Source organism: Cuculus canorus, chromosome 1, assembly GCF_017976375.1.
Source record: "Cuculus canorus isolate bCucCan1 chromosome 1, bCucCan1.pri, whole genome shotgun sequence".
Taxonomy (NCBI): Eukaryota; Metazoa; Chordata; class Aves; order Cuculiformes; family Cuculidae; genus Cuculus; species Cuculus canorus.
This window is the reverse complement of record NC_071401.1, coordinates 136,469,164-136,484,168: the sequence shown is the minus strand read 5'-3', so window position 1 is coordinate 136,484,168 and position 15,005 is coordinate 136,469,164. Positions and strand designations below refer to the sequence as shown.

The window sequence follows — 15,005 nt, the reverse complement described above, 5'->3', positions numbered from 1 at the left end:
AAAAACAAATGCCAGCAGGACGCAATGCAGCCAGTGCCAATGAGCAGGCTCTTGGCTTTTATGGGGTTCTCCAGGGACAGCATATGTGGAGGTTCCCTCATTTGCAAGGCAAGAAGAAGCAAGAAAAATCACTGTGATTTTCTTATTCATCTGACACTAAAAGAGCACTGAATAAACAGAGCAGTGACCTGATTCTACTAGACATAAATAGTAACAGCGTGATTAATCCTCACTTCAAAGGCTATACCCTTACCTTCACTTCCTGGTATGCTGGCAGAGCAACGAATTTGTGCTCCATTTCTTATGATGACACAGCTTTCACTCATGCACAAAGCTTTCAGCTTCCTACAGCATCCAAGATCAAGATGAACTTGCTTCCAAATCAAAGACAGATAAATAACAGAGCAACAAGCAATACTGCAATAAAATGTAGCAATGACTGCTAATGTCTCACAGTCTTAGACTTGCTTACATGAGGAATGAATATTGCTTCATCATAGCATCAGAAATAATGTGGTCACTCCGAGGAAGAGTTTATTTAGCTCGGCCTGATGGCACAGCAGTACTACTATCACTTAAAATTTAATGGGTTTAATAGCAACTCCCAGCTGCTGACGGAGATTTGAGACCATTGTACTCCTACTTCCCTGTAGATTTTGTTTGAGTCTGTCATCTGCTCACCAACACTTTTTACAGACAGATGAACTAGGCAGCATTCATTTCAAATCTCAGAGGGAAAGATTCCAGGCAAGATATTATCAGGCAGAAGGAAAAAAATGGATGGAAAATGCTAACCCTGCAATCCAAAGTAAATACAATGCAGGGAGCAGTGAGAGAGTGGGAATATCAGCAGTCTCATGAACCAGGCACCTTGACAACTACATGACACCACATGGCAATCACTTCAAAACTGAGGTACACATCAGGAAGATGGGTTCAAAGTCCTATCTTTCTAATACAGCCCATACAGCAATTTCTGTAAAGCAAGTCTTCTCCATGCAACAGAGCTGAGATCCTTCAGGTATCTACCACAGAGTCACTATGAAATTCAAAGTGGTGTGAAGGAGCAAGGCTTAGTATCTCATTTGCAGCACCACAACTACATAGCTGTACTGCTTTCAGAGTCCACACTACCAACACCTACACAGTGTTTCACTGCAGGCTGTGAGTGTATAGCAGGCTTGGGGAAGCCTTCACCATGCACAGTGTTCCATGGCATGATGTAAGCACTGTATGTCCGTCTGCCCACTTGTGACGATAAAATATGTGTGTCACCTGCATAAATTCTACCAAAATCCTTCATGGACTTTGTGAAGTCACTTGTACTTCTCTTTCTTTGGGAGGCAGACCCATCTTTAAGAAGGCCTGAAATGGAGTGGACACGATTTGTTTCAGTGGTAGGAACTTGGGGTCTCACTATTTTGCCATTCTTATGATTGGGGGTTTTTATATGAGCTCATTAGATTTTTTAACAACTGCTCTTTTGGGTTTGGCCACACTGAGATATTTTACCCTAACTGAATTTGCACAAAATACTGTCCTGTTTCATTTGTGTCGAGCAAGCTCCTTTAGAGTGCCTCATGTTGGGCACCAAAACTCCTGACCTTTTCCAGGAAAATCAAACTAGAATTAAGGACTAGGTATCATTATAGCAATCATCCTCAGTAAAGTGAACCTGCTTTGCAACTAAAGATGTTTATTTGTTGCTGCATTTTAATGTTGCCTGGAATCTTGTCTCCCCCCTCTCTCTCACTCCAGGATTACCTCGGTGCTTGTATAGTTCTTACTGCAGCTGTCACTTCCATCACCGAAGGGCTTAACTCCGGGTTTGTGGGGCTGGGTCTCCTGTATGCTCTGACGGTATGTACCAAGGCAAAGCATAAGAACTTTCAGAACAATGTATTAATTTTATAATATTTTTCAAAATATATATACACGGTTTTCTTCCAGCTTTCTTAATCTTGAAAAAAAAACAATTTTGCAAATAATGGATTTCAGCCAAAGCTGAGAGAGTTCAGGGCAACTTGGACTTGCTTCAGGTTTTATGAGCCAATTAAAAAAACAGAACCATTCCCAGGCCCTGCGTGCTCCCCAGCAGAGCAGGAAAATTAAAAATGCGTAAGAGGACCTGCTGTGCATTCTGTTTTGCACAACACAGTGTTGGTTCCACGTGTATATGGCAAAACCTGCCAAAAACTACTATCCCACAGACTGTCATAACCTTAGTAATGTTTAACCAAAGACCAAATAAAATAATTGCTGATGAACAAGAAATGCTAGTTCTATCTTTGGAGGGAAATTAGATGCCAAATATTACCCAAAAAATTCTGTATGGATTTGGGGATTAGGGTCTTTGGGGCTGGTAGGCATGTTTCATTGTGATAAGTAGCAATAGGAAAGCAGAAGAGATGGAGTTAGGAACAATGAGATTGTGGTGGCATGCTAGCCATTTTGAGCATATTATTAACACTGAGCTATTTGACCTGAGACATGAAGAAACAGTGTTTTAGAGTGGTAGACTGTAAGAGAGTCTGAGAGTGTACCATGACCACAGAGTGAGTATGCTCACCACAGAGAGCAGGTATATGACTAAATTAAACATGAGAGTAAGGACAATAGCAGCAAGATAATGGCAGGAAGAATTTCTGAACTTGTAGCTGGCATGGCACAAAGCTGGCTGCTTTATGGCACTGGTATGGGCAGCGGATATGGGTATGGGTCTAATGCTGAGATTCAGCTTTGCACATAAACACTGCTGAGCCCATGGTTACAACAGAAAGTTCTCAACAGCTGCCTTAGGGTGGCCTTAGATCCCCTTTGTGCTGCTCTTGCAGTACTGTGAGAATCTGCCAGCAACTGAGAATCAGTCCCAGCGCTTCAACTTCACTCTGAAAACATTCCTGGTAGCTCTGCTTCATTAGCAGAGATCTGGAAGCGCCAAGATGTCTGCATCATCTTTGGTTTCTTTGTATTTAGTCTGTGTTTGCAAATAGATCATTAGTGCAAATTAGCCATGTACTGAAGTCTGGCATAAAAGAGAAAAAGATGCTGTAGCCACCAAATGATTACTTGTTTCTCTCCTGCCCCACAATAACACTGAAGAAATTTTGAATGCAGCTCAATCGTTACCTATTTCCCCAACACAGGTTTTTGCATCATTCCTCCTTGGAGCTAAGACAGGGATAATTTTTGGACCTAGATGAGAGCAAACAGTTTGTACCAACACTGTGCTTACCATAGACATCCAGAAGCTTATTCTCTCCCCTTGTATAAACACTCCAACTCCCTTGCACAACTGAGGGTTGAAATAAAGGGTGGAACCCTTTGGATGCCAGGCTCTCTTACCAAATCTGCCTGATGTATTATTACAACCCGCTACTCCCCAAGCAGTAGTTCTGCAGATTGTTTAGTAATGTTGGTACATCTCTGCAAACGTACCCATTCCTGTAACTTCCTGACTCAAAAGCTGAACAATGAAGGAAATAATACTTCCTTGACTAACTCTGTCTTAGGATAAAGTAAGCAACTAAATCCTCTAAATTTACAACAAATGTTATTGAGGTATCTCAGTGAAAATTATTTATTGTATGCCTACTGCATCAGTAATAGGTTAATCGAGAAGAAGTGGGGCTGGGTGGTTTATGCATAATAAACTTCTGATTTGGCAGATTCAGCATTACCCACAAATAAATGGCAAAACCTTTCTCTGAACATATTTGTGTATAGGATGTTTTCACTGTGTTCATTTTCTAAACCTTTATGCAGGTGTGTTAAGTATCTCAATTTTCAAAGGTTCTTGGCAATCAACTGTTGCTGATAAGATCAATTTTTCTTTTTTATATGAGCACATAAATACAGATCTAGGAATGTTTAGGAAATGTTTAGGAAATTGCTTTACAATTTTCAGCCTTAAATAGTCAGTCCTGATTAGAGATCAGTTTGTCTAAGCTACTGGGTATTGTTAGATTGTTAGGCCAAATACTTTTACAAATCTATCCAACCTTTATTCGTAAACAGGTAGATGAACAGATAGAAGGCTGAACCCTGTCCTTGTTTTCATTTTGTGATGCAGATAACCAACTATTTGAACTGGGTGGTGAGGAATCTGGCTGATCTGGAGGTGCAGATGGGTGCAGTAAAGAAAGTACACAGCTTCCTGAACATGGAGTCGGAGAACTATGATGGCTACTTGGGTATTACACGCTGATCTTTTTTGGTTTCAAAGTGGTAATGTGAAAGCACAGTAGACTTGGTCATACAAAACGTGCACACCTCTTTAGTCAAAATCTGTTCTCATTGAAGTGTAGGAACTCCAGCTAATCTGAGTGACAAACATAGCCAAAAGCAGCTATGAAATACGTAGCCCATGCCGGTCAACATAAAAAAACCATACTCTACCAAATGCCAGGGAGGCAGAGCATGGCCCTGTAGTAAAATCAGAAAGTACCAGGGCACAGTTATAGATGCGATGAACAAATCCTCCAACTCAGAAAACAAATATATGGATAAAAAATAGAAACGCACTGTTAGTCATGTGCTTTGAAATATCTGATTTTTGCAGCAAATGGGGACTACAGGACAGGGTCACACTGGCAACCAGACCTCAGCTACTCTTCCCTGAACTGCACACTTGTGTTCGTACTCCACATATTTCAAATTGGCTTTGACTGGTATTTTAGAATTGCTTAGAGGGCAAGACTTGCAAGTCAGCAAGCTTCCCCAGAAAGCCAAGCCTCTTAGTCTGACAAGGCAAAACCTGCCTGTGTATTTGTAAGTCAGGATGAAATATGACCTGTGATAATGTCAACAGCTCATGTTGTACAGCAGTAACAACATTCTTCCTTGCACTGCCCATCCTATGCTGGTTACTGACCAGAAAACATGTTAACACTGCACTGACACTACATTCTTCTCTGCTTATTTAGCTTCTCCCCAGTCCAGTGCCAAGAGCCACTTTAGCATCTGCCCTGTATCTTATGTTTTGAGATCTGGAAGCTAAGTGCTAGTGTACCATCAGGCAGTTCCCAGCTCCTTTTTTGCAAGAAACTGGGACTCACATTTCTCAAGTCACTTCAAGAAGGTCCTCAGGAAAGAGAGAAGAGGAAAAAGGAATGTCACAAAAGGTGTCCGTCTGATGGCATTCTTTTTGGTTTGTTTTTCTGTAACTGTTTCAGATCCCTCTCAAGTTCCCAAAGACTGGCCCCAGGAGGGGGAAATCAAGATTGAAAATTTGTGCGTTCGATATGAAAACAACCTGAAGCCTGTTCTTAAGCATGTTAAGGCATATATCAAACCAGGACAAAAGGTACCATGTCAAACAATTGCCTATTGTCTTCATTCTGAAGCAGATCCTTCCTTATTATGTTTTATTTTCTAAGGTGGCAGAAGACCAAGAACAGCAACAACTCACAGTGAGAGCTATATATATTGATGGTCCTCTCTGAGATCCCCAGGCAAGGGTCGAAGAAATTCCACTGATGACACCTTATTCTTGCCTGGGATCAGTTTTGCTTCTGAGAGTCCCAATTCTTTCCAACTCCATCTCTGCTACATAGAGTGAACCTATGTGGCCATATGACATTAGATGACCACCAAACTAGAACTGAGTAAAAATGCAAGAATATCTCACATTTCAGCATATAATGTCATTTAGTCCAGTTCAAAATGCTGAAGTTTCAAAAATCTTCCTGGGACAAGTCCTCATGACTCTGAGAGACAGGAAAGAGGAGTATGGTTGCTGTGATGTTTTGGGTTTTTTACTTGATGTATGCCTCCAGGCATTGGGAAAGACCTTCCTACTTGCCAGCAGGGCACTCCAGTCCAGCTTTTCCAGGACTGTGACTGATTTACAGCTTCCTTTGATAAGTAATGTCTTGGGTTTTTTTGCAGGTTGGGATCTGTGGTCGTACTGGCAGCGGCAAGTCATCCCTGTCTTTGGCATTCTTCAGAATGGTGGACATATTTGATGGTTAGTTTTCACTGGAGTATATTGTCACTGCTGACCTGCTCCTCTCTTATTTCCTCAGAAGAAGCAAGGAGACTTTTTGATAGTTTATGTCCTGGCTCTCTGACTCAGAAGATACTTGATTAAAATGGGGCTTGTTATGCCTGATCCTTCAAAGTACAAAGTGTCCTATTGTGAGTAGCACTCAATTCTTTCAGGAACTGTTACGCACAGATTATACTTCTATTTTTTTTTAACTTTTTTTGCCTATACTCTGACAAAACAATATGTCATTTTTGAGATAGGAGGAAAAAATCTGCAATTCTCTGGAGCCTCTAAATTTCTCCCTAAAGAATAATTGTATTAACTTCTGATAGCTGTCAAAATATTAGCAGAATAGAAACTAGAACTCAACAAATCCATTCCCTTGATATTTATTTTGTATTTTATTGTGGTTTCCCACAGCTACAGCAGAAACTGACTAAAGGTTTTGGAAACATTTTGCTATGTTTTCACTCCTGTAGCATTTTGTTCTCCAGCTAATTGGAACGACCTGGTATGCACCTTGGCATTTATAATACATATACATGCCTACTGTTGCAGGTATATTGAGACCTACAGGAAAGTGACCTTTTTGTTTCAAAGATTTCCATCTTTCTAATTTAGCCATTGCACACAGAACATTTGCTAGGAACATCTGCTAGGAAAACCACAGTGGGAGGTTAAGTAAACCTAATGCTAACACTTGCTTTTATTGTGGTTCTGTGCGTATTTGTATTTACAATGATAGGCATTAGATTCATGACCAGAGTTCCTGGATATATAAATAGCGCAAATTAATAATAATCGTGGTTATGGCCAACTTGTTAAAGTTTTCTATTACTTTAACCTTCTTTCTGTGTCTTTTCTTTGTCTGTTCCTTCTGCATCCCTGATTTTTTCCAGTGAGAATTCCTAAGTCTTTTCTAATTGAGATCTGCTTGTCCTTTGTGCACATCCCTCTCTCTAACAGCTGGACCCATATTTGGCCTCCATGCAGATCCACTTCTGGGTGGAGTCCTGGCTCTAACAAAAGTTACACAACAAGATTTTGAATAACTTTACTGGAATCAAGATTTCATTCATGTTGTCTGTCTTGATTCCTTACATCTCTGTTATTTCTTTAACTTTGGATGTGTTCCATTTTATTGCCCTACTCTTACTTCTTTCTTTGTTCTTTAGTGTTTCCTTTTTGTTGCCCTCTGCTCAAACTACTTGTCATTTCTCTTCTGTCTTGCATGACAGCCCCTCGTTACTTTTCTGGTTTCCCAAATCCTCTCTATCTTACCTTTTTTTCCTTAGGCCTCCTCATCTGCTCTTCTTTGAGCACCTTGCTTTCTATCAAAAATGCATTCCCCTATCCCCAAGGCATGCCATATTATTTTTTCTCTTATCAGTGCACCTCTTCTTTTGCTAACCCTTTTTCATGTCCTCATTTGTGAAGAAAAAGAATTGCTTAAGTTTATGCAACCACCAATGTCTCATGCTGAAGTCTTATGACCTGATTCAGACTTTCTGAAAGTCTGAAAACAATGGGTCTTTGCATGCTACAATCGAAATCCTGATTCCTCTGACCATCTAATAAAAGTATAAGACTATTGATAGTCCAGATAGGTTGAAATTGAGTCTTTCAATGGAATAGGGCCACATAAAGTAACCTACAAAATGCAGTATCATAGCAACTGGGAATGACAGAAAAGGCATATGTGCATAGCTTAGAGTATCCATTTATTTGCCAGTTCATGGTTAGTTTCTCACTGTTGGGAAAGAGAACTGATGAATTTAATGTTAAGTACTTTCCAGCAAGGAGTGCAGTTGCCCATTGAAGTAATCCACAAGGAAACAGCAGAAATGAGCCTGATGAAAATACCCCTCACCACATCCTCATTCAGTTTGCCCTGGCCCATCCCCTCCCCATAACCCAGAGGAAGTTTAAGTGTCCAGGGAAAGTCACTGGGGTCTACAGTTCACAGCTTTTGTTGGAGGATTCAAGGGAAAAGATTCCTTCTTACCCTCTTCTACTTACAGAGCAGCCAACCAGATTCTCTGGTACATTTCCCCCATCTTCCTTGTCTGAATATCAGCAGTTGCCACATGTAGCACATCATAAATTACGTTTGCAGATGAGATCCATATGCTCATTGACCTGAAGTGGTGTCTAGAAAAGGAAAAATCCTCTTACTTTACCAAGTATCCCAGCTGTTGCAGCAACTTCTTGTAGGGGAATGAACTAGTAGGTTAAAGAGTGATTAATGTGACTGTTTCCAGTAATCTTGTGCTAACAGAACAGTATGTGGATAATTCACAACCAAACATTCAAATAAAACTGATCTATAGGGACCAGCATGAATGGTATTAAAATGCCTTTTTCTGATCAGCCTCTTTTTAACAAGTTAAAAAGTTAATGCTACCCCATTCCTTCTAGAGTTCAAAGGACGGTTTTGGCTCCTGATGTATGGATTGCAGATACATACATATATTATGCACAAGAGATTGTGCACAATCTCAAATATCTTCTGAAACTGTTAAAGTCAAGGACAGGGGACATGGCTAGTTACACAAATTGTTCTTGTTCTTGTTCTGTTTGGCTGTATAGCTCAGGTTACCCCATAATAAACCATACTTCTGGTGCTATCATTAATCACATAGCATGGTACCCGCATATTTCCTTTAAGGGAAGGGGGGTGAGGTGGAGAAAGAGAGCAAGGCAACAGTACCACTCATAAGCTGGCTTCCCTCTGGCTTGCATTAATACCTACGTTCACCTTCCTTATGTTTGTATGACGGTGCTGAGAGATCACAGAGACACACAGCCTCAATCTCTGTAGTCCAGCCCACGCTAGAACTTTCTGTCTGCTACCTGCAGATCATATGCTTTGTGCAATTCGCTCACATATTTCTGCATGTTGTTTTAAACAGGGAGGATAGTGATTGATGGAATAGACATCAGCAAACTGCCTCTTCAAACTCTCCGTTCCCGACTCTCCATTATTCTCCAGGATCCAATATTGTTCAGTGGCTCCATCCGGTAGGTGGATGACATCAGGGGGTGACAAGCAGCATTGCATGATATGTTTCTGATAGGTGCTGTAGAACAGGAAGGGAGGAAACCTTCCTAGTTCAGTCCAATCTACCTCCACAGTCTGTCCCAGGGAAGTCAAGTGACATACTCAATGACAAAAAGTTCCTTTGCAGAAGACCTGAATAAACTTTAATTGCATTAACAAGACTCTTGTAATGGTTTTCTTTGCAGCTTTAATTTGGATCCAGAATGCAAGTGCACTGACGATAGACTCTGGGAAGCTTTGGAGATTGCTCAGTTAAAGAACATGGTCAAGTCATTGCCAGGAGGCCTTGGTATGTCTGAACAAGTCTCTGGGAGCTTAGGCTAATAATTAATCTTGTATGCATGAGCATGCACACATATAAACAAAAACATGAGATTTTACACTCTGAGCAATCATGTAGGAGTTGACAGGCACTTAATAAATACTCTTTCTCTATGCTAGAGAGAACATTCTTACTAAAAAGCTGAAGAGTAGTCTAATTTGCCACTCATCGCATAAAAATCCTGCGGCACCTTAGCATCAGTAGGGTTACTAGTCAGCAAAGAGTTAAAAAAGAGCAATTTTACTTTCAGTTCTTCAGTAGAATCTATTTCTGCCAACAGAGCTGTAGCTCTTGTCTAGAACACTGATAGAGAATTTTCCTTATAACTTCAGATCTGATTCATGAAGGCATCACGAATATTTCCTTCCATATTAAATGTATTTCATATTACTAGGATATTATCTTGCAGCCTACCAGTTTTGCTAACTATTTGTGGCAACTATTTGCGGCAACTATTTGCTTAATGATAGATTGCTCCTTTCCCAAGAAGCTGTGCTCACTTTTTTTGGCATCACTCCATTCCAGGGTACAGATAAGACTATATTTATTGTTTTTCACAATGATTCTGCCTGACCCTGGAGTTGTGTGCCAGCAGAGCTTTCATGTTGCCCACTCAAAATTGCTGTGTTCTTACTATATAAACATACAGCATTTCAGCAGTGTGACATTCAAAGTAACTGATTTTATTACAGATGCAATGGTCACAGAGGGAGGAGAGAACTTCAGTGTTGGGCAAAGGCAGCTCTTCTGTCTGGCCCGAGCCTTTGTTCGCAAGAGTAGTATTCTCATAATGGATGAAGCCACAGCATCTATTGACATGGCCACAGTGAGTATGGCAATTAGCACCATTGATTAATAGATTACTAGAAGGGGAGGCATCAGCTTCCCTAAATGTCAGCCACGAGATCTCTTTAACAGAGAAAACTGACAGATTTTTTTTCTCCTTTTCTCTTGTGTTTAGTTTCTGTTGATGTGTTTGGGGGTTTGATGTCTATGGTGAGGGGAAAAAAGATGAAATGTTGTAGAAAATCCCTGCTTTCGCCCATGTGGCATTTCCTTACTGAGAATCCGGTATGCAGACCAGAGATAGAATGGAATATGATCCTCTTCTATGTGCTTGAAGACGCATGAATGTAAAATGATAAAGTAACTGAAGTAGGTGTTTTCCTTTGATAGGAAAACATTTTGCAGAAGGTTGTGATGACTGCCTTCGCAGACCGCACAGTCGTAACAATAGCGGTAAGTACTGATGCCAGCAAATGATAAAACTAAAACACATGGTCAGACTATTCCCAGATACTAGAACAAGTCGGGACACAAACTATCAACCTGAAATTTTGCAGTAAGTGCTATCTTAAAAGTCAGCCAAGTGAAAACACTTAGATCTGAACAAGGACCTTACAGAAAACTTCAGCATCTACAGTGCCTCAAATTAAATTTGAAGTCATTCTCACTAAAATGTTAAAACAAAACCCATGGGTTAAACAATTACTGAAAGTTGCGTCAAAATCTAGATTTGAATTTAGCCTCTGAAGTCCATGTATAGTATCTACAGTAATGGCAGTAATTTATAAAAGGAGCAGAGATTTCAAAAGCTTGTAGGTGTAGTTTCTTACATTGGGTTGTCTTTTCTTTCAGAATAAAAAGTTGGGTTTATGATAAAGGTTTTAAAAATTGGAATCAATCCGAATTGCTCAAAAATGAATATCTGTTCAACTAAGGGTCTATGATATTTCTTCCTGCTTTCCCGCCACTTCTAGTGCCTGAACGTTCAGTATATCTGTCGAAGTATGCATACACGTTCATACATGCGTGCACACATATACAGTGTTCCATCTTGTGACGATAGGCTTACTCAACAAACTGACATTTTATCCATGAGATAAACCCATGATTCAACAGCTGTTTCATTTGCTTTGTTTGGAATCTAGTCCTGCGGTTAAAGATTACAGTATATGCTTCCTGGACTCTGGGTTCAAGCCTGTCAGTAACTAGTTTCTGTCAAGCAAACCACTTAAGGTATCTCATTTACAATAGGCTACAAAGTTCTTGGATGTGTAAATGCTGAAGATGCTAGCAGTAAGCATATTCTCCTTCAGCTACATGCCGTTCAAATTTTCAGAGTTGTTCCTTCTGATTAGAATCTCACTTTTCTTTTGCTTAGCCTCTCTAAAGTTGGTATCTCAAGCAAAATGGCACACATGAATATTTACGTTTTCTCACAGAGCTGGCTTCATTTCCTTTTTCTCCTCATTCTTGGCTGATCTTTCCTTCACCCACCTGTTTTTCTTTTCTTTTTTTTCCAGCATCGTGTGTCTCACATCTTGGATGCGAATGTTGTCCTAGTCCTTTCTGAGGGCTTTCTAGTTGAATGTGACACTGCCTCAAACTTACTCCTCAAAGAGGACGGCCTGTTCACCACTTTGGTGAAGACTCACAAGTAGACTTTCTCAGTCCACATTGTTCACAAGACTTCTGGCTCTTTGGTAGTTATTTTTACCTCTTTAGTTTCCTTTCACACTGCTCTCTTTCTACTGCACACCTTGTGAGATGACAGCGCATGAAGATGTTTATTAAGTCGTTCCTGGGTTTGTTTAATTTCATGATTATATATAATAATCATATTTAACTAAAACTTAGACAGGCAGCTAACACTGAATCTATCATGTCTATAATGGCCTCGGGTTGCACTAGAGGAGGTTCAGATTAGACATCAGAAAAATTTCTTCACCAAAAGAGTTATCAGGCACTGGAACAGGCTGCCCAGGGAGGAGGTTGAGTCATCATTCCTGGAGGTATTTAAAAGACAAGTAGATGAGATGTTCAGAGATATGGTGTAGTAGTGGACAGGTACGTTTGGACTTGATGATTTCAAAGATCTTTTCCAACCAAACAATTCCATAATTCTATGTCAAAGGAATCCATCCTATAAAGTAATCCCTGACCTGATAGTGAAATATCACACTTTAAGAGCTTGCCCTGTCTAGACCTGACTGGCTATATTCAAACAACATTGAAATCAAACTCAGCCTGGTTTCATTCCTGTTGCCTGTGGGGCCTGTAGCACACACAAATTTAATCTCAGAAGGAGCTAATTGATTTGCAGAAGGTGGCAGATGCAGATTGCCCTAAGACAGATGCAGAGCAGTCAGGGTACAGAGACCAAGGAGTGGAGCAGGATGCTAAGCCACCTGACAGTGCAGAAATAACCAGGATGTTTGTCACCGATATTTCCTGAAGGGGAAGATGTAGTTTGGTGATGCCGTAGGATTTATTCCAAGAGCTATGCTGTCCATAATGACAAGTAGCTGACCAAAAGTGAAGTGCATGCACAAGTATTTTCAGGCTTGATGCCAGAGGCTGTAAAGTAATTGCAGATCTCTTCAGGTTAAAGATACAGTACAAGGACCCACTCCAAGTACCAAGGTTAGCCTTTCACAACTTGGTAGGCCATGGATTAGGCCTATTAATGAGCTGCAGTGAGAATTATGATAATGAGAACTTCTGTGTTATTTTCTTTATGGCAGCATCGGGTTCACACCATCCTAACCGCAGACCTGGTCATCGTCATGAAGCGAGGAAACATTTTAGAATATGATACACCTGAGAACCTGCTTTCTCAAGAAGACGGCATCTTTGCTTCATTTGTCCGGGCTGACATGTGAAGAACTGCACAATGCATTTTAATAGCTTCTTTTCAAACAAATGAAATGCAGATATTTTCCATTCAATGTAACATCACTTTTATCTTTGTTTTTTTTAGAGCATCTTTCTTCACACATCCATCTTTCAAAATAATGAAAGCTATTGCAATACATGTATGCCTCAAAGCAATAAAAATATCACTTCATTTAAGAGCTATTAAACTTCACATGCACACACATTCACACAGAGGCAGAATTTTTTATTTCATGGGAAATAGCATTTTCCTTAGACTTTTTAGTGACTTCATTTTCTTTTACAGACAGCAAAAGAATGCACTGCTCTTATAAACTGCATATGCTATGCAGGAACCAGATATCAAATCATGCAGTTTGTCAAGGAAATGAGACCCCAGAAGCATTAAGTTCCCAGAGGGGAAAACTTAAAAAAAGAAAATATCCAAACCCATAACACTTGGGGCAATCTGCTGCATTCCAAAGGCATAAACTTTGCTCTTCAAGTAGTAGTTGGATGAGCAGTGAATGAGGGAAAGGAATTTAATCAGAAATAAGGAAATGCTTCCTGTCCTTTTCTTTAGTTTGCACCCTATAATTGGCACAGTACTATTTTTCAGTGCAATGATGGCTTATCCCTACAGTCAGTTCCTAAACCCATATTTGTTCTATCTTCAATCAAAGATGCAAATCAACCTTTAATTATGCATGTTTTGATAGACTTGTAAAGGAATTCTGTACAGTATCTTAAGACTTTGTATTAAAATTAATCCAAATTCATAAATTTTATATTAGCCAATCTTTTAAACATGTCCACTAAAATCTTCTACTTAAAATTGCATGTAATTAGCCAACCACTAATTGGTTTTTGTATCTTTAGTCCTTCACATTATTGTTTATCCTGGGATAACCTTTCTTTTTTTTTTACACACTTCTGGCATATCTCTAAATCAGAACTAGTCCAAGAAGGTATGATTTTCAATTATTCCTGTATCTTCAAGAATTTACATGAATTTAGATACATATTTACATCGTACGGCTTTTAAAAGGTTGCCTGCACTTGACTAATGCATACAGCTAGATCCTGAACCGTGACAACTGCAAAACAGGCACTAAAACTCCTGAAGGAATTTCGCAGACACTTTCAAAGGCAGAGCTTGAGACATCAGCTTCACTAGTACTATTCAATGTGATTCTTATTTGTCTATTATCACATAGCAGGAGGTGAGATGAGCGTGAGGTGAGCATGAGGTGAGCAAGAGCATGAGGTACGCTTAAACCTATTTCTAGTATAATGAAAAGAACATAAGGCACAGTACTTGACAAAAAAAATTGCTATGTATTTTGGAGAAATTGTAGGACTTAAAATTGGGATTAGTCTAGTAGTGTAAAAATTATACAGTGGTTTATCTTTTTTGGGGTTTTCTCATCTTAACTGTTGGCAATAAAAGCTTTGTAGCACAATTAAACAAAAAACCTCAATCTTGAACATTTTATAAGGGGAAGCACTTCTGTGATTTCCCTGTCTACTGCTGTGAAAAGTTTTTGCTCTTTTCTGGATTTATTCCCAGTGTTGAACTTTGTCATACAAAGAAAATAAAAAAATAAAGCAGATGTTTACAGTGGAAGTGCATGTTATTACACAGATTCCAGAGCTAAAAGGCCAAAATCATTCTTCATTTAATTTCATTGTCTTCACTGAAAAGCTAATTGGATTCATAGCTGTCAGCCTTAGTCAGTATGAAGATGAAGTAGACATAACTTTGTTTATCTGCATATCTTTGATGACGATGCAGTCCTGATTTATTTCAAGTGGTGCTAACTAACTCAATGAGATCCCGGTTCCCACTACATTAAATGGTTGCCAAGGGCCTGGGATTCTGTCAGGTATCTTGTAGTACTTAAAAGGTGTCAATAATTAGTATCTTCTTTCTCTCATGCATTTCCCAAGCCATTACAGGAGTAAGAAGTACCTTC

General features: G+C 39.7%; 1 protein-coding gene across 11 annotated transcripts in view; it reads left to right on the top strand.

Annotated features, from left to right (window-relative positions):
* ABCC9 (ATP binding cassette subfamily C member 9) overlaps positions 1-14,642 on the top strand; it is a 74,714-nt gene extending 60,072 nt beyond the window's left edge. For 8 of the 11 annotated variants that reach the window (XM_054072957.1, XM_054073009.1, XM_054073000.1 and 5 more), the window contains 9 exons: positions 1,759-1,860; positions 4,073-4,193; positions 5,175-5,305; positions 5,890-5,968; positions 8,902-9,010; positions 9,236-9,339; positions 10,065-10,198; positions 10,549-10,611; positions 12,900-14,642. In XM_054072957.1, the coding sequence (XP_053928932.1) occupies positions 1,759-1,860; positions 4,073-4,193; positions 5,175-5,305; positions 5,890-5,968; positions 8,902-9,010; positions 9,236-9,339; positions 10,065-10,198; positions 10,549-10,611; positions 12,900-13,037 (981 nt within the window). In that variant the 3' untranslated portion in view covers positions 13,038-14,642. Of the gene's footprint in view, positions 1-1,758; positions 1,861-4,072; positions 4,194-5,174; positions 5,306-5,889; positions 5,969-8,901; positions 9,011-9,235; positions 9,340-10,064; positions 10,199-10,548; positions 10,612-11,678; positions 11,859-12,899 lie in introns of all 11 variants that reach the window. The other 3 variants (XM_054073026.1, XM_054073017.1, XM_054072956.1) reach the window with 1 other exon arrangement.
* The last annotated feature ends 363 nt before the right edge of the window (positions 14,643-15,005 follow it).